Source organism: Malania oleifera, chromosome 8, assembly GCF_029873635.1.
Source record: "Malania oleifera isolate guangnan ecotype guangnan chromosome 8, ASM2987363v1, whole genome shotgun sequence".
NCBI classification, from domain to species: Eukaryota; Viridiplantae; Streptophyta; class Magnoliopsida; order Santalales; family Ximeniaceae; genus Malania; species Malania oleifera.
Window position 1 is genome coordinate 91,114,920 of NC_080424.1, and position 23,452 is coordinate 91,138,371.

Genomic DNA, 23,452 nt, shown 5'->3' on the forward strand with positions numbered 1-23,452 from the left:
TATTTTTGAGTGCCTAAATGTTGACGAAAAGGTGAGAAGGGTGGGGGTTTCACTTGTTTCGGCGTGTAATTGTTGTGAGATGAGGCAATCAGAAGATTTGGAGCATGTGTTAAATAAGGGAGACCTTACTTCTGAGGTTTGGAGGAAAGTTTCGATGGAGGTAGGTGTTCCTTTCCTTAGGCAACAAAGTTGGAAAGAAAGAGTCCAAATGTGATTTAATAAGACTTTTAGGTTCTCTCAACTGGGTTCATTGATGGGTTTGATTCCTTGTTTAGTAGTTTGGAGGCTGTAGAGAAGGAGATGTGTGGCTAGAATGGGAGGAAAATTAAAGAGTAGTACTGATCTGTGGCTCTCCATTAAGTATTGGGTGAGAGTTTTGAGTAGGAACATGACAGAAATGGTTTAATTAAAGGATGTTGATTTTCGGGTATTGCAGAATATGGAAGTGCAAATTGTGAATAAAAGAATTAAAACTATGTAAAGTGTGAGATGGCTAAAACTGAGGTAAGGGAGGTTGAAACTAAATTTGGATGGGAGCAGCCTGGGGAACCCAGGGGCGGCGGGTGTTGGTGGCATCCTTAGAGATTATACAGGTTCTTTTGTGATTGGTTTTTCAAAATATTTTGGTTCTTGTTCAAATAATGAAGCTGAATTGAGAGCTGTGTTGGAGGGAATAAAAATTTGCAAACATTTGGGACATACTTGTATCGATTTGAATGTGATTCGAATATTGTAGTTAATTGGATAAGAGTCAGGAAGCGCTCCTTGTGGTATTTGTGGGATTTTTGGGAGTAACTTATTGGTTTATTGGAGGGAGTAGATTTCTCGATAAATCATTGGTATAGAGAAGGGAACAAAGTGGCAGATGTCTTGGCTCGACAATGTGCTATGGGGAGGAATAATTTGTTTACAAATAGTAATCAACTCTCTAGAGTTAGTAATGATTTGTATAAATTGGAGAAGATGGGTACGGCTTATATGATGTATGTTTAGCTAATTTCCTTTTGGTTTTAACTTATACTTTATGCTGTTTATCTTTTATTTTGTTTTGTTGCGTGAGGTTTGTTTTGTAGGTCCTGTTTTGTTTTGTTTTGTTTGGACTTGTAACCCGATTTTTGGCTGGATGTGAATGTTGTTCTTTGGGAGGTTTTTAACGTGTTGTCTTTCGTTATCTCTCATTGATTGTCTTGTAACCACGGTATTCCTTCGCCAAAAGTGAAGGGTTATCAATAAATAGATGGAGATGCTGTCCTTCTTATTAAAAAAAGAAGAAAGAAAAAAAAAGAAGAAAGAATCCCTTATGCAGATGTGCCTCATCACAACCAAAATCTGTGTTACCATTAACTAAGTACAAAATAAGGCCTAAATTATTCTCATTTTCTTTTGCAAAATATTTACTTAACTTTTTAACATAAACAAAACTCTTAATACTCTTTTTTGCAAATGCTTTATTGGTAAATCCTAGTGCTCAGTACGAGGCCATATTCATTGAATTAGCCCCAAATAATAATTCTCCTAGACTTGTGTGTCAGTATATTAATTATATATAGTATATTACATAAATATTTAATTATTCCTTCTGCACAGGTGGTAAATTTCAAATAAAAATTTACGTCAGCACTTCTAGATTGACATCATGCATAACGCATATGTCAATTGTATTAATATAATAATTAGTAATTCATTATTATCAAAAAGAGATTATTATCTTTTACAAAAAGAACATCAACCTTTGAAATACTTGCATTCTTTGAATCGTATACCACATCCACATGTAATGTATCACATTTTATCAAGAGCCACGTGACCCTGTGGTACCGCTACTCGCCTAGTCAGCTACAATTTGTTATAAAATTTGCTGCATACTTGCTTTGGTTGGGATTTCCCATCTCCATCTTCTTCCTAATCTTCCGTCAGAGGCTTCGGAGCAAGTCTCTCTGGCTTTTATCTTCCCACTGCATTCATTTTCTTCCCTATGTAGTATACAACCAGGCGTTGTGGGTGGGTCTGTGATGGGTTTATTTTTTTGAGAGGCGTGATGGGTTCATTATTTTGTATTTGACTGCAAATCCAAAGAGTTCTCCTCATTCTCTTTCTCTTCTTCTTCTTCTTCTTCTTCTTAATTTGACAGCGCTGTTTGGGACTTGGGGAGAAATGGGAGACACGTGCGAGGATTGCCGAAAATGGGAAGAGGACTTTTACTGGACCCATTTTCAGTCCATGCATTTCGCTCAGTTTTTGGCTCAGGGTTTCGATCGGCAGCTTGTAAGTTCAATCCTAAACCCCTACCACTCTCTCTCTCTCGCTCTCTCTCTCTCTCTCTCTCTCTCTCTCTCTCTCTCTCTCTCTCGCTCTCTCTCTCTCTCTCTCTCTCTCTAAATTACATTCTTTGTTAGAATATTTCGCTGAACAAATATTGCTGATGACGAGGCAACAATTTATTTACGGGCAGTGAATTAACATAGCCTCTAAAGTGTTTCCCCCGTTTCTGTTCTGGTTTGTGATGCAAGATACCCATTCGGGGTTTCTATTTGTGTTAGAGAGAGATTAAAATCTTTCCTGGGTCTCCTAAAAATCTTAACCTTTTAGGTGAATTTGTTCTTTGACATAGTGATATTGTGCTGCCTGACCTGTTTGGAACACTGGAGACAATATCTCTAGTGGGAGAAAGTTAATCTCCATAGCAGTTTGCATTGGTCTGCAATTAGAGTGAGCTAATATGAACTGGTAGCTGTATAAGTGCAAGTCGTACAATTGTGATGTTTTCACGTATTTCATGTTGGTGAGAAATCCCACTAGGCATTTTGTCCCACATTTAAAAGGAGTTGGAGCAGGAGTGAATCATAGACATGGATGGCCTAAGAAATAATGGATTAAGCATTTGTGAATTATTATATACATGGTTTGTTGCAAGATATGATATAGAATGATCAATAATGGCTTCCGACCTTCCCTTCAACGGTTCAAGGTGTTGGAGTATAGCTTCACAGATTGAGAAAATGGAGTTAAACTCTAAAGAAACATGTGTCAAAGTAGGCAAACATGAAGAAAATTAGTTATTCTTTCTGTTATTGTATTTTAACTCTATAATACCTCTTTGTACCAAATTAATTCATTAAGTAAAAAATTCATTTTTCATTCTCAGTTTCCTGCTTCATTTTTTCTGCTTCAGTTTTCTGTTTCATCAGAAATTTGACACAAGGGTCGGCCTGTCAGCATTTATCACTTGTCATTTGTCTTATAGACATGGATGGACCCAACCTAGTGTCTTAGACTTTTGGGTTCAAATGTACTCGAGTGTATCATGAGTTTGATGACTTGAGTGATTTACTTGTCTAATCCTTTGGTTAATGTAGCGTGTAAAGACATAATGCAAGTTAGTGTTGTTCATGATAGAAGAACTAAAACCTGCAAAATAAATTGTTAGTTGGCAGCTAGCCTGGGATTGAGACGTGGAATATGTTGCAACCTTGAGATGATGTGCGCCTTCTGTGGTATTCCCAAGTCAGCAGAATATGTTATACAGTCACCTACCAGGATACAACATAGATAGTCCTTGTGCTGTACATTTTACACTTCTGCATACAAATGTGAAGTAATATAGTTATATAATACATTTGTGAGAACATTTTAAACATATAATCAAATTGTATGAGTTAGTTTTTCAGATGATAATCCATATGGGTTAGAGTTAGGGGTATTTATTGATGCAATGTCCAATCTTTGAATAAGTTCAAAGATAAATTATTATGTCCGAATATACTTTTTGATAATAAACATGTTATTAATAAAAAATTAGCATTTGAATTTGATTCTTGAGAAACTAAAAAATTAAATTCCAAAAATAGATGAAATGATTTGTTAGATTACACTTAAATGCTTGAGGCATTAGTTTGTGGGCCAACAATGTGTATCAAACCTTAACACTCTTCTGCACATGTAATCTGATTGCAGATGGAGAGACATACAAACAATAAATATCACCCATTTCAGGGAATAAGATAATATTTGACAATCATATAATAAACACATGTAAGAATGCAAGAACCTAGGACCTCTTGGCAACCATGGCTCAAATAACATGTCAGATTACCACTTCACATTGAAGCTTGATTTTTCAGGCTGCGAGCCAACAATGCATTTATCAAGACTTGACACTATTCTGGCTATTAACTTGACGTTAATCATTCAATGAATTTATTCTAACTATTCATAGCCATAAAATCCCTCACCCCTTTGCTTCTCCTCTTGTGCATGGTGGGACTGTGGTCTTTCTTCTACAGAAAAGACCAAAGTGAGTATGAACTTAACTCACTTTTATTTTATCTAGCTTTTTAATGTGGGACAAGCTCAGATTTATTTATTTTGGTAAAATATATGCCAAAAATTAGATGATTCAAGTTCTTCTATTAGGTTGATTTCATATACAGTTGTTTGGAAGGTCTAGAATGGCTTATGGAATGCTCATTGATAACGATAAATGTTTCCACTAGAAGTATGACAATGACAAATGGACTGTCAAAAATCCTTCTGCCAGAAGTGTTTATCACCGAGCCACTGTTTTGTAGAAAATGTGTGTTGTGTGACTGTATATTGTAACGTGGCCAAGTTTTATTGTGAAAGAAGTATCTTTTAAGCTGTACATATTTGGTTATTAATTTTAGCATAACTAACAATTTTCCCTTAAAAAAGCGCAAAGACAGCTTGTGAGTGGGTGATGAGGCTGTCTGATGCATGCGAGGGAGTGTTATATTTTAAATATTATTTTTCCTATTTTTTTTTTTTTGGTAAGTTTAGAATTATATTGCATTAGATTGTTTTCTCTTCTGTAGTATTGTCAACTGTGAGAATTGGGTTGAATACATGACTCCTCCTGCAAGATTTCCCCTTCATGCTTGCAAACTAATTCACTTGTAGTTAATACAAGTACCTGTTCAATCACAATTAGTTAATACAAGTACGTGTTCAATCACAATCTTTGCCCAGTCAACTAGTTAAGTCATTATTGAGCTTATGAATACACTGGCTGGCTTGTGAGGTTATGGTGGGCGTGTCCAGTTATGCCTCAACGAAGTCGAACTTTTAATAACGAACTAGGAATTAGACACTTAATGCAATATGCAACAAAGGATGGAAAATTTTGTTGGATTAAGAGGGTGAACTAAAAAGTTATAGCGTAATTGGACTCAAATTCTACCAAAATATGTATACAATCTGCAATCTACTTAAAACTGCTACTACTATTATTCAAACTAGATAAGACATGGTGTATTTTGGAATCAACCCCCTGCTTCTCAAGCAAACCACAGTATTATTTATTATATACTCTTTTCCTCAAACTGTTAGTGAATGGCTTTATATGACTCCTTTGCTTGTTCAAGCAGTTTTTTTCCTTTAATACAACAACAAGACACACAGCCACTGCTTGGTTGTCCATCTGCCCGTTTCTTTAGTGCTGTATGGCTTTCTGCTGACCTGCTCACCTTTTGAATCAAAAGGTGTCTTTTGCTGGGCGCCAGAGCACCCACCAGCCATGTGGTGTTAACTATTTTTCTTGATGGTGAAAGCCCAACCCAAGGATGACCCTACATTGTCAATTTCTCAATGTTAAAATCCCAATCCCAAGTATCATTGTAAATAATACACAAATTAGGAAAGTGGGTAAATATAGGGGATTTGATTTTATTCAGTAAGGGGATTTTTTCCTTGTTTAGGATAGGTAATAGTATTATATATTGGGATGTACATATGAACAAACTAATGCTTGAATAAAAGATTTAAAGCTTCCGCTTACATGGTATTAGAGCTAGGGTTTATCAACCTTAGCTAACCATGGCCAACGGCACCGTCAACAGCAGAGGGTCGACCTCTTCAGAAAATATCGACGGTGACTCAGAGGCCATGTCTGTTGGGGGTTCGAATGGGCTAGATAACACAGCCTTTCCACTCTCAGTAGAGAAATTAAACGGAAAAAATTTCCGTGAGTGGGCTCAAGCCATAAAATTGGTGATTGAAGGAAAAGGGAGGCTAGGTTATCTTACTGGCGAACGAAGGAAACCAGACTCCACCGACGTCGTAGACTTGCAAAAATGGAGGTCTGAGAACTCCATGGTCACCGCTTGGTTCGTCAACTCAATGCAGCCGTCAATCGGAAAGGTCTACTTGTTCTTGTCAACGGCGAAGGACGTCTGGGACGCCATTCGTGAGACATACTCCGACGTCGAGAGTTACTCGCAAGTCTTTGAAATCAAGACCCGATTGTGGTAGATGAAGCAAGGTGAGAGAGGAGTTACTGAGTATTTCATGAAGATGATCCATCTTTGGCAGGAGCTCGACCTGAGCATCGACGAGGAGTGGGAGTGCTCTGGCGGCAGTACGCGATACCGAAGGAGACTCGAAAATGAAAGGGTCTTCGAGTTTCTCGCCAGCTTGAACCGAGAACTTGACGACGTGAGGAGACGCTTCCTTGGCCGGCGACCTCTTCCTTCCACCCGAGAGGTCTTCACAGAGGTTAGGAGGGAGGAGAATAGGAGGCGTGTGATGCTGCCCCAGAATGATTGTGTTGGGCTGGATCATCTACCCACACCCGTATCTGCCCAAAAATTACATGGGCACACTAATGGGCTTGATGTTTCGACCCTTGTATCAAAAGGCCCAGGGGGATCTGGTCAATGACCACAAAAAGGTAAATTATGGTGCGAACATTGCCGAAAAACAGGTCATTTAAAAGATACCTGTTGAGAGGTTCATGGAAAACCGGTAGATTGGAAGCCGAGACAACACCAAAAAAATCGTGGGTACCAGGCTAGCTCCGATGGGTCAACTGAAAAATTACACGGAGAAAAAATCAATACTTCTTCAAGTAGTGCATTCAGTCCTGAACAGTTAGATCAACTGTATAAAATGTTTTCATCAATTCAAACATCGGGTCAGTCTTCCTCTAGTTCCCTAGCTCACCAAGGTAATTATCTGTTAGCTTTAAATACTACATCCTGTTACAAATCTCCATGGATAATTGATTCGGGTGCATCTGATCATATTACTGGTTCTTATCAATGGTTTTCATCCTACTCGACCATATGTTAGGAATTTAAGAGTAAAAATTGCAGATGGCTCTCTCTCACCAGTTGCTAGAAAAGGAAGTATTCGCATATCTGATTACATAACTTTACAATCTGTCCTACATGTTCCCAAGTTATCTTGCAACCTGTTATCCATCAGTCAGTTAACAAAAGACTCAAATTGTTCTGTTAAATTTGTTTCCTCTCATTGTGTTTTTTAGAACCTATCATCGGGGAAGACGATTGACACTGCTAAGGCGTATGAGGGACTCTACTACTTTGAGGAGGCAAGCTTGAGTGAACTATGTAATACTGCAATTTGTGATTCTGCATCCATTTCTAAAGATAGTGAACTTTTGTTATGGCATTCAAGGATGGGTCATCCTAATTTCCAATATTTAAAACGTTTGTTTCCTTCTATTTGTTCAAATAAACTGTCTTCCGAGTTTCAATGTGAAGTGTGTGAGCTTGCAAAACACCGTCGTACTTCTTTCCCATCATCCATATACAAACCATCTCGCCTATTTACTATGTTTCACAGTGATTTGTGTGGCCCTTCACGTTCTCTCAATCGCACCAATACAAAATGGTTCGTTACCTTTATTGATGATCATACTCGTCTTTGTTGGGTCTACTTACTGAAAGACAAAACTGAAGTCCGCTCCATTTTCATTAGTTTTCATTCCATGATTCATATACAGTTCCAAACTCATATTCGATATTTCAATACTATTCTGGGAACTTGTCTTCAAGAAAATGGGATTGTTCATCAGAGTTCTTGTGTGGATACCCCTCAACAAAATGGGGTTGTTGAACGAAAAAATAGACATATACTTGAAGTAGCCTGGGCATTAATGTTCACTACCAATATGAAGCATTATTTTTGGGGCGATGCCATCTTAACGGCCACACATCTCATTAACCGTATGCCGAGTCGAGTACTTTCCTTTGTCACCCCTCTTCAGAAATTCCAGGAACATTTTCCTACCTCTCGACTCACCTCCAATCTCCCGCTGAAAATCTTTGGTTGTACTGCTTTTGTTCATATTCATGCACACCACCGAGATAAATTGGATCCTCGTGCCATTAAATATGTCTTCCTTGGTTATTCTCCTACCTAGAAAGGCTACAAATGCTATGATCCGGTCTCTAGAAGACTGTTTGTTAGTCTTGATGTTACTTTCTTTGAAACCACTCCTTATTTCCCAAAGCCCTCTCTTCAAGGGGAGAAATGGAGTGAAGATCGGTTCTTTGACCTCTTTACTACCGAGTCTGCACCAGTACCACTTCTTGAGCCTCCTATTGCTTCATTCCCTGACCCATCTGTGTCTTCCATTGCATTACTTTTCGACCTGCCAAACACAATAGAACACTTAACCTCAGGGGGAGATATAGGAGAACAAAATAATGCAGACATACTTGTTTACTCAAGAAAGCCAAAAACAAAGAACAGGGAGAATCTCATACCTGAGGCACCAAGAGCTTTGGGACCGGTGATGGCTTCGAATAACCATGAGCCCACGCCAAATCCCGATCTGGTAATTGAGCTTTCTTCTGATAATCCTGTACCTGATGATATCAATTTACCTATTGCAATCAGAAAACAAACCAGGTCATGTACTCAATACCCTTGGTTTAAATACATGTCTTATGAAAACTTGTCTACAGGATATCGTGTGTTTGTCTCTAACCTTGACAGGATGAAAATGCCAAAGAACATTCAGGAAGCTCTAGAAATACCTAAATGGAGAGAGGCAGTCATGGAAGATATGCGAGCCCTAGAAAAAAATGGAACTTGGGAGTTGACAAATCTATCAAACGAGAAGAAGCCAGTGGGTTGTAAATGGGTTTTCATAGTGAAATATAAATCTGATGGAACAGTTGAAAGATATAAAGTCAGACTTGTTGCAAAAGGTTTTACACAGCCTTACGTCATTGACTATATGGAGACATTTGCACTAGTGGCAAACTTAAATACAGTTCGAGTTCTCTTGTCCTTGGCAGCCAACTTAGATTGGCCACTACAACAACTTGATATTAAAAATGCTTTCTTAAATGGAAAGTTAGAAGAAGAAGTATACATGACTATACCACCAGGATTCAGTGGGAAAGATGAAGAAAACAGGGTGTGTAAACTCAAGAAGTCCTTGTATGGACTCAAACAATCTCCCAAAGCATGGTTCGACAGATTCGCAAAAGTGATAAAGAATCAAGGTTATCGACAAGGGCAATCAGATCATACACTGTTCTTCCAACAGTTTGAAAAGGGTAAGAGAACAATCCTAATAGTGTATGTTGATGATATAATTCTTACTGGTGATGATACTGTAGAAATGGAGAGATTGAAGAAAGTTTTGGCTGCTGAATTTGAAGTTCAAGACTTGGGACAAATGCGGTATTTTTTGGGCATGGAAGTAGCGAGAATGAAAAAGGGAATTAGTGTTTCTCAACGAAAGTATATTACTGATCTCCTAATTGAAACTGGCATGCTGGGATGCAAACCCAGCGAAACCCCGATGGAAGCGGTAAAGAGAGCTGAAGACTGTGGAATACCAGTGGAAAAGGAGAGGTATCAGAGATTGGTTGGTAAGCTAATCTACCTATCACATACTAGACTAGATATTGCATATGCAGTCAGTGTAGTAAGTCAACACATGCATTCACCAAAAGAAGCCCACTTAGATGCTGTGTACGAGATCCTTAGATATCTCAAGGGATCCCCGGGAAGAGGACTTTTTTTTAAGAAATGTGAAAGCAAGAAAGTAGAGATCTTTACAGATGCAGATTGGGCAGGATCAGTGGAAGATAGAAGGTCTACCACAGGTTATTGTACATTCGTCTGGGGAAATCTGGTAACTTGGAGAAGCAACAAACAGAACGTGGTGGCTCGTAGTAGTGCTGAATCTGAATTCATGGCAATCGCTCAAGGGATATGTGAAGGATTGTGGTTACGAAAACTCTTGGAGGAATTATAGGTTCCGGTGAACTTTCCTATCAAACTTTATAGTGACAATAAGGCAGCTATTAGCATCTCTCTTAATCCAGTTCAACACGACAGGACTAAACATGTGGAAGTAGACATACACTTCATTAAAGAGAAAATTGAAGAAGGGATTATCTGTATGACATACGTACCTACCAAGGAACAAACTGCAGATATTTTCACTAAAGGGTTGGGACGACAGAACTTTGAGGATCTCATCAGCAAGTTGGAAATGATTAATATTTATGATCCAACTTGAGGGGGAGTGTTAAAATCCCAATCCTAAGTATCGTTGTAAATAATACACAAATTAGGAAAGTGGGTAAATATTGGGGATTTGATTTTATTCAGTAAACGAATTGTTTCCTTGTTTAGGATAGGTAATAGTATTATATATTGGGATGTACATATGAACAAACTAATGCTTGAATAAAAGATTCAGAGCTTCCGCTTACACTCAACTACTACTCTTTGCTTATTCCTAGATAGTAGGTTGTACAATGGGAGCAAATGTTTTTAGTTTGCAACACCACTTCACCTGTACTTTTTTTTCCTACTCATAAGTTGGAAAACAAATTTTTTTGTTAAATCAAACATCAACTTTTTCCTTTTGCAATGTATATATATATATTGCAATTGACAGAGTGGATACTTCAAGGTAGGGAAACCCATATTGAAAGCATTAGGATGCTAGGAACTATGCTCGGAGAAGAGATGGATAAACTATACAAATGTAATTAATGGGTTGACACTATCTTCATGTCATTAATTGTATTTATTGGACTAGATAATGATTTGTAGAAGAGAGTATTGATTGGGCAATTTTAGTGGGCTTCAAGGCTTCAACCTCTTCGAACCCCATGCAAACCCATAGAACATAAAAGATGTGTTTCGTTTTAATTTGTGTTGAAGAAACATGCTTTTTTATTCTTTTAATATCATTTGGTTGAAGATTGAAAAAAGGAAAAGAAACTAAATGGAAGGAAAGAAAAAGCAAACAAGGACATTCTTGTTTGAATATCCTTGTTTTGGGCAGAAAAAAGGGGAAATGAAGGCAAGTACAACCCCATTTGTGATCATTCCATGGATATGGTGGGAAGAAAAAAGAAAAATAAATGAGTTATTTGGTTTAATGAAATCAAGGACTATTAGATTACCACTTTACCTAAAAGCTTAAGCTGTTAGGTTGTGAGCCAACAATGTATATCAAGCTTTAACACTCCCCCACACATGCAGCCTGACGGTATGTGGAGAGATAAACATATGATAAATAGCACCCATAATAAGGAATGCAATAATTTTTTTTTTTTTAAATTGTGGGCAACAAAACTAGAACCCATGACCTCCTGGTAACCAGCTCTGATACCATGTTAGATTAGCACTTTACCTAAAAGTTTAAGCTGTTAGGTTGTGGGCCAACAATTTATAACAAGCTTTAACAAGGACTTCCTTTTTTTAAGCTAAGACCTTGTGTTGTATATCCATTTTGTTTAAAAAAGTGTTTTATTTGAAGGATGCACATTCCGGACTGCATACTTGGAAGAACCGTGTGGTTTTTCCTGTTGCTAAGGCCTTATGATAAAACTCTTGACAAACAAGTTGGGAAAGTTTCCCTATTTCTCCTTTATTTGAACTTTGAACAGGAGGACCTATTCTTTGCAACCTTTGTTTCTTTCTCTTAGTCCTATTTAGTGTTTTTGTATTTCTTGGTGCAATGCTATAAGTCTTGACTTCTTATTTGCAAGTGCACTTATTCAAGTCTTAAAATGCAAGAGGTTAGAACTATGCATATCTGGATCTCCCCTCCCAAAACCTCATTTGGTGGGGCAACGTCTGGGTTATGGCCTTTATTTTTTAATTCTCGGGAGAAGGAGACCTATCTAGTGAGTTTATGTGCATTGTCAAAGGAACAAGTGATGTTCAAATTCTTCAATATTTTCAGTCCTTTTGTTTTCTTGCTTTTTATTGGTGGGGTTGGATTCTCAATTGTTTATTCATTGTGTTAGAAAACACATTTTGGTTAATCATGCTACTTTTATGTAGAATATCATTTAATGTAAATGTTTTGAAATCGCCCCCAAGATTATGCACATGCACAAAGCTAATACGAAAAGAGATAATCAAAGAAAGATGAGCACAACGAATTTCATGGTTTAGCAGTGTGCTTATATCCATGAAGTCCCTATACAATTTTTACTATATGATTAAGCAAAAAATGCCTTTGGGTTTCAACCCTCGGGTAAAAATCCCAAAATACCCTCATATGACAATACATTATACTATTCCCTCACTCAAACATACCATGCCATGGAGGGGCAAACCCAATGCACCCCCACTAGGCTTGGTTTATGTAAATAGGGAAGTTTCGCGCATGGAGAGCTTAGAGACGAGGAATTTCGAATTAGGCTTGACCGTTCATGCATGTGTTCTTGCTGATGTTGATCCTATAGAAAAGGAGTGGTGGATCCTTCAGATGCTAATCCAGTAGATGAGTGGACTCCCATGGTAAAGTAATGAATCCTAGTTGGTTGCATGACATGAAGTGATCAAGAATGGCTTCCATTCAAGTGAAAGTGGTTGAAATTCACAAATGAGGGGGGGAGATTGTTTAGAATTTCACTTATTGTTGTTTATAGTGTGGCTCTTATACTTCGTGGGTTTATAAATAAAGGGATGAAAAACATATGAATGTGTTCTTGGTGCAGAGTAGCAGCAAAGACTCGTCGACGAGTGCCCTGTGCTCGTCGACGAGTAGATCCCAGAAGCAAGGACAATTCAGAAGTTCTGAGATACCGAGAGCAGATTTGAAGGCTCGTCGACGAGTGGGTAGACTAGTCGACTAGTTGCCTTCTCCGTATCGTCGACGAGTGTCCTGTTCTCATCGATAAGTGCATCTGGGCTGCTAGAAAATATTTTAATTTCGAATTTGAACGTTGGGGTGGTTGGGTATTGGAGGGAAACCTTCGAGGAACTGTTATATATGTCATTCTGGGCGTGTATTGACAAGAGAGAGAGATCATTGTAAAGTGTATTGTGTACTTTGACATGTCTTAGTGAGATTCTTTGGCCGATTGCTTCCGTGGATGGAGGCTTTGCTGAACCACGTAAATCTTGTTGTTGTTCTTGTTGTTTCTTATTTATTGGTTGTGTTTGATTTGCTTGTTGCGTTTTATTCTGCTGTGCATCTTATATCAGATCTCTATTACAACACTTATAAATTTGTCCCATATTAGAAAATTTAAGTGGATGATGGGTGCTCATATACATGGTTGGACTCAAAACTTAATGGCTTAAGCTTTTGGGTTAAATTAGTGCTTATCCATATATATATCAAATCCGGTGATAAGAACTCCCTCAACCCTAACAAGTGGTATAAGAGCCAATGGATTATATCTTTGGGCAAGTGACATCGTAAGGTTGAGGTGTGAAGTTAATTCTCTTGACATGCTAACAATTGGAGGATCAAATGTGATTAAGGCCAATAAGTATCTCTAGATTTGATAGGTGGATTTGAATAAGGTTAGGATGTGAGAGTTAGGATTGGTTTGGAGACACATGGAATGCAATTTAAGGCATGTAAGGCATGGGGGTAAGGTCCTTTTGAGCAACTGTTGGAGAATTGCTCCTGCAAGGAACACAGTCTCGACTCAAGAGGGGGGGGGGGGGGAATTTGAGCTCGAGTGTTCATGCATGTGTTCCTGCAAATGTAAGAACAGAGAAAAAGAGCGGTGATGTGTATAATCCCATGGTTTCTTGCTTTTTCCATGGGTGAGTAATGACTCCTAGTTGATTTCATGATAAGTAATGGCATCCGTTCAAGGAGAAGTGGTTGGAACTCACAAGTGAAGGGGACATTGTTGAGAACCCCACTTGTGTTTGTCCCACATTGGAAAAACTGAGTGGATAATGGGTGCTTATATGCATGGTTGGGTCAAATACCTAATAGGCTTAAGATTTTAGGTCAAGTTGATGTTCATCCATCGAGCATGTACAAAGACTTCTCCTAATTTAGTAGTAATGAAGTAGGACTATAAATTTTTAATATAGTGTGTGTTGTCTATGGAGTTTAAAGAACAATTCTAAAGTCGTTCAACTTCTAACAACATAATGAGTTATATGCATGGTGTCACGGACCCCCAAAATGGGACTCAAGTAAGGGCCGTGTGGCACTTGTTGAGAGCTCTCCCTCGACAAGTCAGCCAAGTCTCACATGTTCAAGCTTGCAATCATGAGCACCTGGTGAATCTCAATACTCAAGAAAACCAAGGAACAATAGGATATCACACGAGCAATATATTCTTATACACCGAATAAGACTATAACAATCAGAGACATCACAATCCAAGGCAACAAAACACCACAATGAAACGGACTACTTGTATTATTCAACCACAAGAGAATAATCATACAAACGATAACATAGATAATCATATATTCATTCCAAATCCCTGGAGAATACAATTATAGCAGTATCTCACTCACCATTTTCCCCATTACATTGTCACTCCCTAACATCCTCCCCCACTCATTTTATCGACGTCCTCGTCGATGTGTTGTAGATGGGCTTCTCACTCTGCTGATGTCGAAGTAGATGTCGTTGACTATGAATTTCTAAAATCTTCAATCTTCTGTATGGCATGCTGAAGGTTTTCTTCCTTTTCCCAACTATTCTCTTCTTCCCCCAGCCCCAGCCACTGAACCAGAAATTGTTGTTGTTGACGACCTTCTGCATTGACAACTCTGTCTGCAATGATCTCTTGAACTTCCTTGTTGACTGGCTGCTTTCTGGAAATTGTTGATCTCCTTAACTTTTGTCGGTGCGGATCTGCTTCATCTGTGTGGAATGGCTTTAAATTGCTTACATGAAACACGGGATGGACTGGACGTCTGTGGCTTTTCATCCACTCGGGTTGCTCAAGCCGATAAGATGCATGTCCCACCTTCTCGATCACTCTGATTGGACCTTCGTAACGGCGTAACAACCTTTTATCCTTGCCGCGAAGAAATCGAAATGTCTCCAGTGGCACTTTTACAAGAACCAGATCTCCAGCTTCAAATTGTTGTGGTCGTCTCCCTTTGTTAGCCCATTTCTTCATGTGCTTCGATGCTTTTTCTAACTGAGCTCGGGTGACTTCGATATTTTGCAACCAATTTTTCTTGAATTGGTATGCTTTCGGGCAATTTTCTTTGTATGGACCATCTAGAGTGTGCGGGAGAGTCGGTTGTTGACCTGTCACAATCTCAAAAGGGCTTTTATTAGTGGCAGAAGATTTCATAGAGTTGAAACAGAATTGTGCCGTGTCCAGTAAAGTAACCCAATTCTTCTGATTGGAGTGAACAAAATGTCGCAAGTATTCTTCCAGCATCCCATTAAAGCGTTTGGTCTGACCATCTGTCTGTGGGTGATAGCTAGTGGAGAGATTAAGGTTTGAACCCATCAAGCGAAAGAGTTCACCCCAAAATCCCCCTGTGAATCTAACATCCCTATCACTGATTAGGCTTTCTGGAACACCCCAATATTTCACCACATGCTTGAAGAGCTGAGCTGTCTTCTTTGCTGAACATGGCTTTGAGACTAGTACAAAAGTTGCGTACTTAGAGAACCGGTCAATTACCACCAAAATTGTGTCATACTCCTCTACTTTTGGCAACAAGGAAATGAAGTCCAAAAAGACACTCTCCCATGGCCTGGCAGGCACTAGCAATGGCTCCAATAAACCTGAGGTCTTCCTTCTTTCTACCTTGTCTTGTTGACAGATCAAGCAAGTTTTGGTATAACTCATGCATATTCGGCCAATAATACCCCTGTGTAATCAATGTCTGAGTTCTTCGCCATCCCGGATGACCAACCCACAACGTATCATGACACTCATTTAGTAAGGTTTTCCTCACGTTTCCAGCTTTGGGCACATAGACTCTCCTGCCTTTAGTCATTATCAGTCCATCTTCTACCCAGAATTGTCGTGTCTTCCCTTTATCTATTAGTTTGCTTAGTGACTGCGCCTGCTGGTCTGTACTTAAATGTTCCCTGATAAGATTCTTTAAAGGTAACGCCACCCTACTAGTTGATAGATGACTGATGAGTTTCAATACTGCCAATTCGGTTTTTCTACTTAAAGCATCGGCCACTTCATTCGTCTTCCCGACTTTATATTCAAAATTCAGCTAGCTTCTCCTGCCAACGAGCTTGCTTTGACGTTAGTCCAGGTTGTGACAAAAAGTGAGTAACTGCCACATTATCGGTTTTTACCACAAATTTGGACCCCAAGAGATAGTGTCTCCACACCTGAAGACAGTATACCACTGTGAGAAGCTCCTTTTCCTGTGCTGTATAGTTCCGTTCGGCACTTGATAATTTTCTACTTTCAAAAGCAACTGGATGTCCTTCCTGTAAGAGAACTCCCCCTAATGCAAAGTCTGAGGCATCTACTTGCACTTCAAACGGCTTTGTCACATCAGGAAGGATTAGCACAGGATCTCCTACAATCTTTTCCTTTAATTCAACGAATGCTAATTGGCACTCTTCTGACCACCCCTATGGTACCCCCTTCCTTAATAAATTTGTTAACAATACAACTCTTCTGGAGTACCCCTCTATAAACTTTCGATAGTAGTTGGCTAGGCTCAAGAAAGATCGCAATCTCTAACGGATGTAGGTGCTCGCCACTCTTTGATGGTTTTTACTTTAGCTGAATCCATCCGTATCTAGCCCTCCTCAATGATATGCCCCAAGAATTTAATACGCTTTTGAGCGAAAGCACACTTCTCCCCTTTTACATATAACTGATTTTCTTTGAGTTTTTGAAAAACCTTCCGAAGATGATCTTTATGTTCTTCTAAGGATGCGCTGAAAACCATTATGTCATCAAGGTAAACAACCACAAACTGATCAAGGTAGTCCCGAAAAACCTGATTCATTAGAGAACAAAAGGTAGCGGGTGCATTTGTTAGTCCAAAAGGCATGACAAGGAATTCAAATGCTCCGTACCGAGTGACACAAGTGGTCTTCGGTTCATCTCCCTTAACAATGTGCACTTGATGATATCCTGACCTCAAGTCCAGTTTCATGAAATATCTAGCTGTACTTAACTGGTCAAAAATATCAGCAATTAGTGGAATGGGATACTTGTTGCGCACCGTCACCTTATTAAGAGCCCGATAATCTACACACAAGCGCAAACTATCATCTTGTTTCTTTTGAAATAACATTGGGGCCCCAAAAGGTGCTTTTGAAGGACGGATGAACCTTGCTGCAATAAGATCATTCAGTTGCCTTCTAAGTTCAGCTAACTCCGGCGGCGCCATTCGATAAGGGGCACATGCTGGCGGCTTTACTCCTGGAAAAAGTTCAATTTCGTGGTCAATCTGTCGTCGCGGTGGTAAAATACTCGGTAGCTGTTCCGGGATCACCTCCTTGAACTCTTCTAAAACTTCTTTAATTTCAAGTAGATATTTCCCTACCTCTGCATCTTCTGAGATTATCGGTAGAACCACGAAAGAAGATTCTCCCCTTTTTACTCCCTTTTTGAATAGAAGATTCTGAGATAATCTACCGAAAGAAGATTATCGGTAGAACTCATCAAAATTGTTGTAGGCTGCGGGGACCGCATAAGGTACACTTCCCATTATCACAAGACAATCCGCAGCTGGGATCGGCAATGAGCGCGTCACTTTAAGAAAATTCATCCCCAATACCACATCAAAGTCGTCAAGGGGTGCCACAGTGAAATCAATTGTTCCAGACCATGATCCCATTTGGCATGCCACTTTAGGTGCCACCCCCACTGTGGTTAACGCTTGAGAATTCATTGCTTTCAACTTGCCCACATCCTTATCTACTTGCAATTCTAGCCGTTGAGCTTCAGAATCAGTAATGAAATTATGGGTGGCCCCTGTATCAATCATGGCCTTGATTTTCTTTTCATTCAAAAGTAGATCAACATACATTAGTCCTTTCTCCTGAGACTTGTTGTTAATTACTTGACGCTCTAATGCCCCAAAAAATCTCAATGCTCCCACCATATTCAGTTGTTCTTCTGGGGTTGCTGTCGGGGTTTTGGTTTCCCCCCGAAGGGCCTTTATAGTATTTAAAGCCTTACGATTAGGGCACTCTGCCACTCAATGTGGTCCCATGCACAGAAAACAAGAGATCGGTCGACGCTCTCCACCCCCCGTTCGTCCGCCCCTCCACTCCTTAACCATGGGCGCTCTTTTATCTTTTCAAGAACTATTTGTCTCCCTATCCCTTCCCCCATTTGTGGGCTTATATACTTTACTGGGTCTGGAATCATTATTGGCAGATGTAGGCAAATTTCGCTTTCCGAAATTATCTGAAAAATCATCCAACCGTTCGGCAGCAGCGAGAGCAGAAGAGAGATCACCAGCACCCTGCCGACGCAATTCATTCCTTGGCCATGTCTTCAAACCCCGGAGAAAATGAATTAGTTTGCCTGATTCGGTCATGTCTATAATGTCCAACATCAAGGCTTGGTATTCTCGTACATAGCTCCTTATTGAGCCAGTCTGTTGCAATTCCATTACTTTGCACTTTGCTATGTACTCCATATTTTCGGGATAGAATTGAGTCTTCAACGCCTGTTTCAACCCCTCCCATGTGTTGATAACACATCTATTGTGCTGAATATCATTCCATTTAGTTGTCCACCACACTTTTGCATCCCCTACCAAGTATATCGTTGCCAGATTTACCCGGTCCACTTCTAGATCCACTCCTGAGCACGTGAAGTAGTGCTCCATATCAAAGAAGAAATTATCCAGCTCCTTGGCATCTCGCGTACCCCCAAAACTTTTAGGTTCCGATACCTTCAATCGAAAACTCTCAATGGGATCTGCAACCGGCCTTCGGGCTATCTGTGCAACTGCATTCACTTTCACAGTGATCTCTTGTAAATCCCTCTAGACTTGGACCACTGCACTTTGGACATTGCTCATCTCCTTCAAATCTTCTTTCAATGCAGTAATGGACTCCTTAACATCTTCTGCAAGGAAATCAAAATTATCCGTTAGCTCCCGTAAGGAGACCTCAAGCTCTATTGGCTCTCCCTGTTGGGACGAAAGAGATGGCAATATGCCCTCAATATGTTCCAGTTTACTCTCAAAGGCTTCCAACTGCTCGATATTCTTCTGGAAGGCCTCAAGCTCTCTTGGCCGTTTCTCTAGGGATTTCACACGTGGAATGAATTTTTCAAGTTCCTCAAGTCTCTCTACAACTTTTGATACCCCATAGAGATTTTCTCTAGGGTTTTCTTCAGTGGCCTCAAGCTCTGTTGGCACGCTTTTCTCTTTTATCAATGTTGCCACCAACCCTTAGAGTTCACCACACGTTCTCTCCAGGGTTACAAGTTTCGTCTCAAGCGCCTCCATGCGCTCCACTTTTCTTGACTTGTTTCTCACATTACCACTCATGGTGCTCGCACACACTGTGCTCTGATACCAACTATCACGGACCCCCAAAATGGGACTTAAGTAAGGGCCGTGTGGCACTCGTTGAGAGCTCTCCCTCAACAAGTCAGCCAAGTCTCACACGTTCAAGCCTGCAATCACGAGCACCTAGTGAGTCTCAATACTCAAGAAAACCAAGGAACAATAGGATATCACACGAGCAATATATTCTTATACACCGAATAAGACTATAACAATTAGAGACATCACAATCCAAGGCAACAAAACACCACAATGAAAAGGACTACTTGTATTATTCAACCACAAGAGAATAATCATACAAACGATAACATAGATAATCATATATTCATTCCAAATCCCTGGAGAATACAATTATAGCAGTATCTCACTCCCTATTTTCCCCATTACATTGTCACTCCCTAACACATGGCATGAAGCTGTGTCACAGCATGTAGTTGGGCACTGGAAAGGAGTACATATATGCCCCACTTCAGTCAGATTGGATATTTGATGCAACATGTCAACATTCTACATTTGAATGGGAGAAATAGCGATAATGTGGTTTTTGGTTCCACTAAGGGAATATTGGTAGGACTTTTAATACACGTGGCGAATCTACAACTCAATTAAGCACTTTTGCTAGTTGGCTTGCCTAAAGGTTCTTGGACCAATGAATTTTGTCTAGGGTGTTACATTGTTCATGGATGTTTTATTGGGTATATATAGATAGACGTCCCATGCAAACTGAATGTTTATTTTTGTTCTTTTTCCTTTTCTTTTCTATTTTCCCAACTGCATTTGAAGGCAAGAATGGAAAAATAATGGCGACAGAAGATGGAGCCCTTGATAGAAAATAAAGTTAGAGTCGATTTATGAAATCTGATGTGCTCATTCTAACTTGGGTATAACAAAAACAAATAAACTCATTTAAGAGAAAGGAGATGTTGAGATTTTGACAGTGTTCAGGAATTAGATACAAAATTTTGATATTGCTGCCAGCAGAATTCTTTTTTAGAGAAAAAAATGATTCCACTGTTTTTTCAGAACTGCCTTCCACATATGCCTATTTTCTTGCTAAATTATATTTGTTTCATGTGATCTAAGGTAGTGTGGTTTATATCATACAATCCTCTGCAACTTCTCAGATTTTCAGTGATGATTCAGACAAATATAAATGTTTTTCTTGCTTCCATGTGGACCTGTGCTTTTATTGTTTTCAGGGGAGTATGCTTTACTAGCTCTCAGTCCTGATTTAATAGCTGTTTTGGAGTGCTCTCATTTTTTATTTTGGTGTTTTTTTTTTTAGGAGGATGACTTATAGTCTTTAACGCGTTTCTTCTCTTTTCAGTAAATTCCTAAATTCCATAAAAAAGCATAAGGTTCTAGTTTTATTTTGGTTTTTATCCAAAGTAAAAAAAAAAGTTTGGTTTTTAATTAGATTCTATTTTGCATGGTGATGGTTGAATTTTACTGACTTTACATGTGTTACCAGATAGAAGAACAAAACTCTAGATTCATCCTGACATTCCTGTCGCATTAACTGCGATGCTTTGTGACAAGTTGGTTATGGATGGAATTTTTCTGTGCTAAGTGTGTCTGCATTTGTGAGAGAATGAGGTTCTATTTATGCAATAATGAAAAATGATATATTTTTTAATATTTTACTTGTGTTATCTGATATAAGAATTAAACCCAAATTCTGCGTCTACCCTGTGAATCTTGATGCCTTACAACAGTGCTTGTTGGTAATGGCGTTGCTAGTTACATATGGAATTTTGTGTGTGCCTGTGTCAGAGAGAGAGAGAGAGAGAGAGAGAGAGAGAGTGACAAGGGGGATGAATTGAGGAGGAGGAGAGGAGAGCTTTTATGCTAAATTAGAGGTTGAAAGCCTGTGGCCTATCACATGGTTTGCGCTTCATTAACGTCTTGCATAAGTTTAGACTATATTTCTCAATATTTTTGTTTCCCTTTTTTGTAAGGTGATACAATTTACTTAAAAAAGTAAATAACATTTTTAAAAGGAAAACTAGCTTTTGTTATATTTTTTATTTTTAACATGGCACCATGAAGCTATAATGTAGAAATTGCATTCTGTTCTTAATTATTGTCATTGAATCATGTGTCAACAAACATCTTTGTATTTTATTTTTTTTAAAGGTATAATAAGGATTTTATTTCTGTTATGGAATTGCAGATCATTCCCAAAAAGTTTGCTGACAATTTAAAGGATAGACTACCTGAAACTGTAGCTTTTAAGGGTCCAAGTGGTATTACATGGAATGTAGAGTTGACCACAAGTGGTGATACCTTGATCTTCAAAAATGGTTGGAAAGAATTTGTGAAAGAAAATTGTCTTGAAGAAAATGATTTCTTGATCTTTAGATACAACAGGAACTCACATTTTGATGTTTTAATATTTGACCGACAAAGTTTATGTGAGAAGGAAGCTACATATTTTGTCAGGAGGTGTGAGCATGCAAAATTTGAAGGTGGATGCAGGCCAAAAGGGGATGCAAAGGAGAATTCTGTGGAAGTTGTTTGTAATTCCTTGCATGATGATGACCAATGCACTTCATCAAAGAAATCTCAGAAGATGGACCATGGGACGCCAGTGTCATCAGCACAGCGATCCATCTGCAGAACAAGGCAGAGGATGACTCGGAAGAAAGTTGAGAACTGTCAGTTTTCTTTGAACCATTAATCTTTGAATCATCTACCCTTCCTTTTTGTTAATGAATAGTCTACTTTTTAACACCTTTATCAAGGAAAAGTTTAGCTTATCGTTTGATGCTAAGTTTTGTGGCAAATTTATTTCCTCTATTTTTTTTGTTGGCGTTGATTTTTTTTTTTTTTTTGTAGTTCTTTTTCCTGGAGGGGGGTGGGGGGAGAGAATCATGTGAGTTGGATGCGTCCTATTGTTAGAGTTTGACAAATATGCTTGTTTTTCAAATTTCTTGTTTACAGATAATTCAGGTGGACAAATAAGCATCAATAAAACTCCATCAAATTATGTGCAATATATATCAAATAGGCGGCCTGTCACTGAAGAGGAGAAAGATAAGACCTTGCAGAAGGCCCTAGCAACATCCAACAAAGAGGGTTTCTTAGTAATAATGCGACCCACCCATGTATACAAGAGATTTTTTGTGGTAAATTTTCATCTAAATCATTTATTTAGAGAATATTTTTTAGAATTTTTAAATGGTGGGTGGATTGAGGGAACAGGGGAATTGATGTTCGTATTTTGGATCATGCAGTTTGATTTCTTGTCTGCCTCAACTGCTTTTCATTTTTCCTCCTAAGTTTTTAATTACACTGGAATAAAGCGACAAAGAAGATTTTGTTTGCAGATTGCTGCAATGTTGGACGCTGTTGAATTTGATACTCTATTTGTGGTATTGTTTCATGCAGGTAGTCCCAACGGAATGGGTCACCAGCCATCTCTCTTGGCAAAGCCAAGATGTGATTCTTCGTCACAAGGAAAATATATGGCATGCCAAGTACTATGCTCGAGGACGTAATGCAGGACTAACTGGTGGATGGAAGCATTTCGCTGTAGAAAATAACTTAGAAGAGTTTGATGTTTGTGTGTTTGAGCTTGGTGACCAACTGCACAATACTGTGGTGTTGGATGTTGGCATCTTTCGAGTTGTCGAGGAGATGGTACCCCTGATCTCTTCCTAGGGGTGTGGAAGGTTATCATAAAGCGCCAAGAGAAAATCTTGTAAGACCTTTTGAACTTGCTCTTATTTTGGTCTAGATGTAGGTTGTTGCCCAATGTTGACGTCTGTAAATATTAAATAATGCATGTTCAGATAGACTTCTTTGGGATTGCATTTTGATCAAACTTATGGTTGATTTACATAAGGATCTTGTGCTTAGGTTTTGTTTTGTATTAAGTTTTGCTGTTGGCACCGGACTTTAATTTTTGAAAAGCATAGTCTGGCAAAGTTTCTAGTAAAAATAATAGATTAAAATTTTTGAA

The 23,452-nt window shown here is 38.9% G+C and overlaps 1 protein-coding gene across 2 annotated transcripts; it reads left to right on the forward strand.

The window, feature by feature from the left end:
• Nucleotides 1-1,743: 1,743 nt before the first annotated feature.
• On the forward strand, nt 1,744-23,452 carry LOC131161971 (B3 domain-containing protein REM16-like). Of its 2 annotated transcripts, none has more exons than XM_058118049.1 (5): nt 1,744-2,001; nt 2,132-2,265; nt 21,662-22,145; nt 22,432-22,616; nt 22,879-23,452. In XM_058118049.1, exons 2-5 carry the CDS (start codon nt 2,155-2,157, stop codon nt 23,149-23,151), a joined length of 1,053 nt encoding a protein of 350 aa, XP_057974032.1. In that variant the 5' UTR covers nt 1,744-2,001; nt 2,132-2,154; the 3' UTR covers nt 23,152-23,452. The 2 variants fall into 2 exon arrangements, with proteins under 2 accessions (XP_057974032.1, XP_057974033.1); XM_058118050.1 differs by having other exon boundaries at nt 1,751-2,005.

Bases quoted from the DNA above. Each gene is read 5' to 3' on its own strand.
- LOC131161971 (XM_058118049.1), top strand. From the start codon at position 2,155: ATGGGAGACACGTGCGAGGATTGCCGAAAATGGGAAGAGGACTTTTAC. The intron at 22,146-22,431 runs GTCAGTTTTCTT...TCTTGTTTACAG, and splicing joins TCGGAAGAAAGTTGAGAACT to ATAATTCAGGTGGACAAATA. The intron at 22,617-22,878 runs GTAAATTTTCAT...TGTTTCATGCAG, and splicing joins TATACAAGAGATTTTTTGTG to GTAGTCCCAACGGAATGGGT.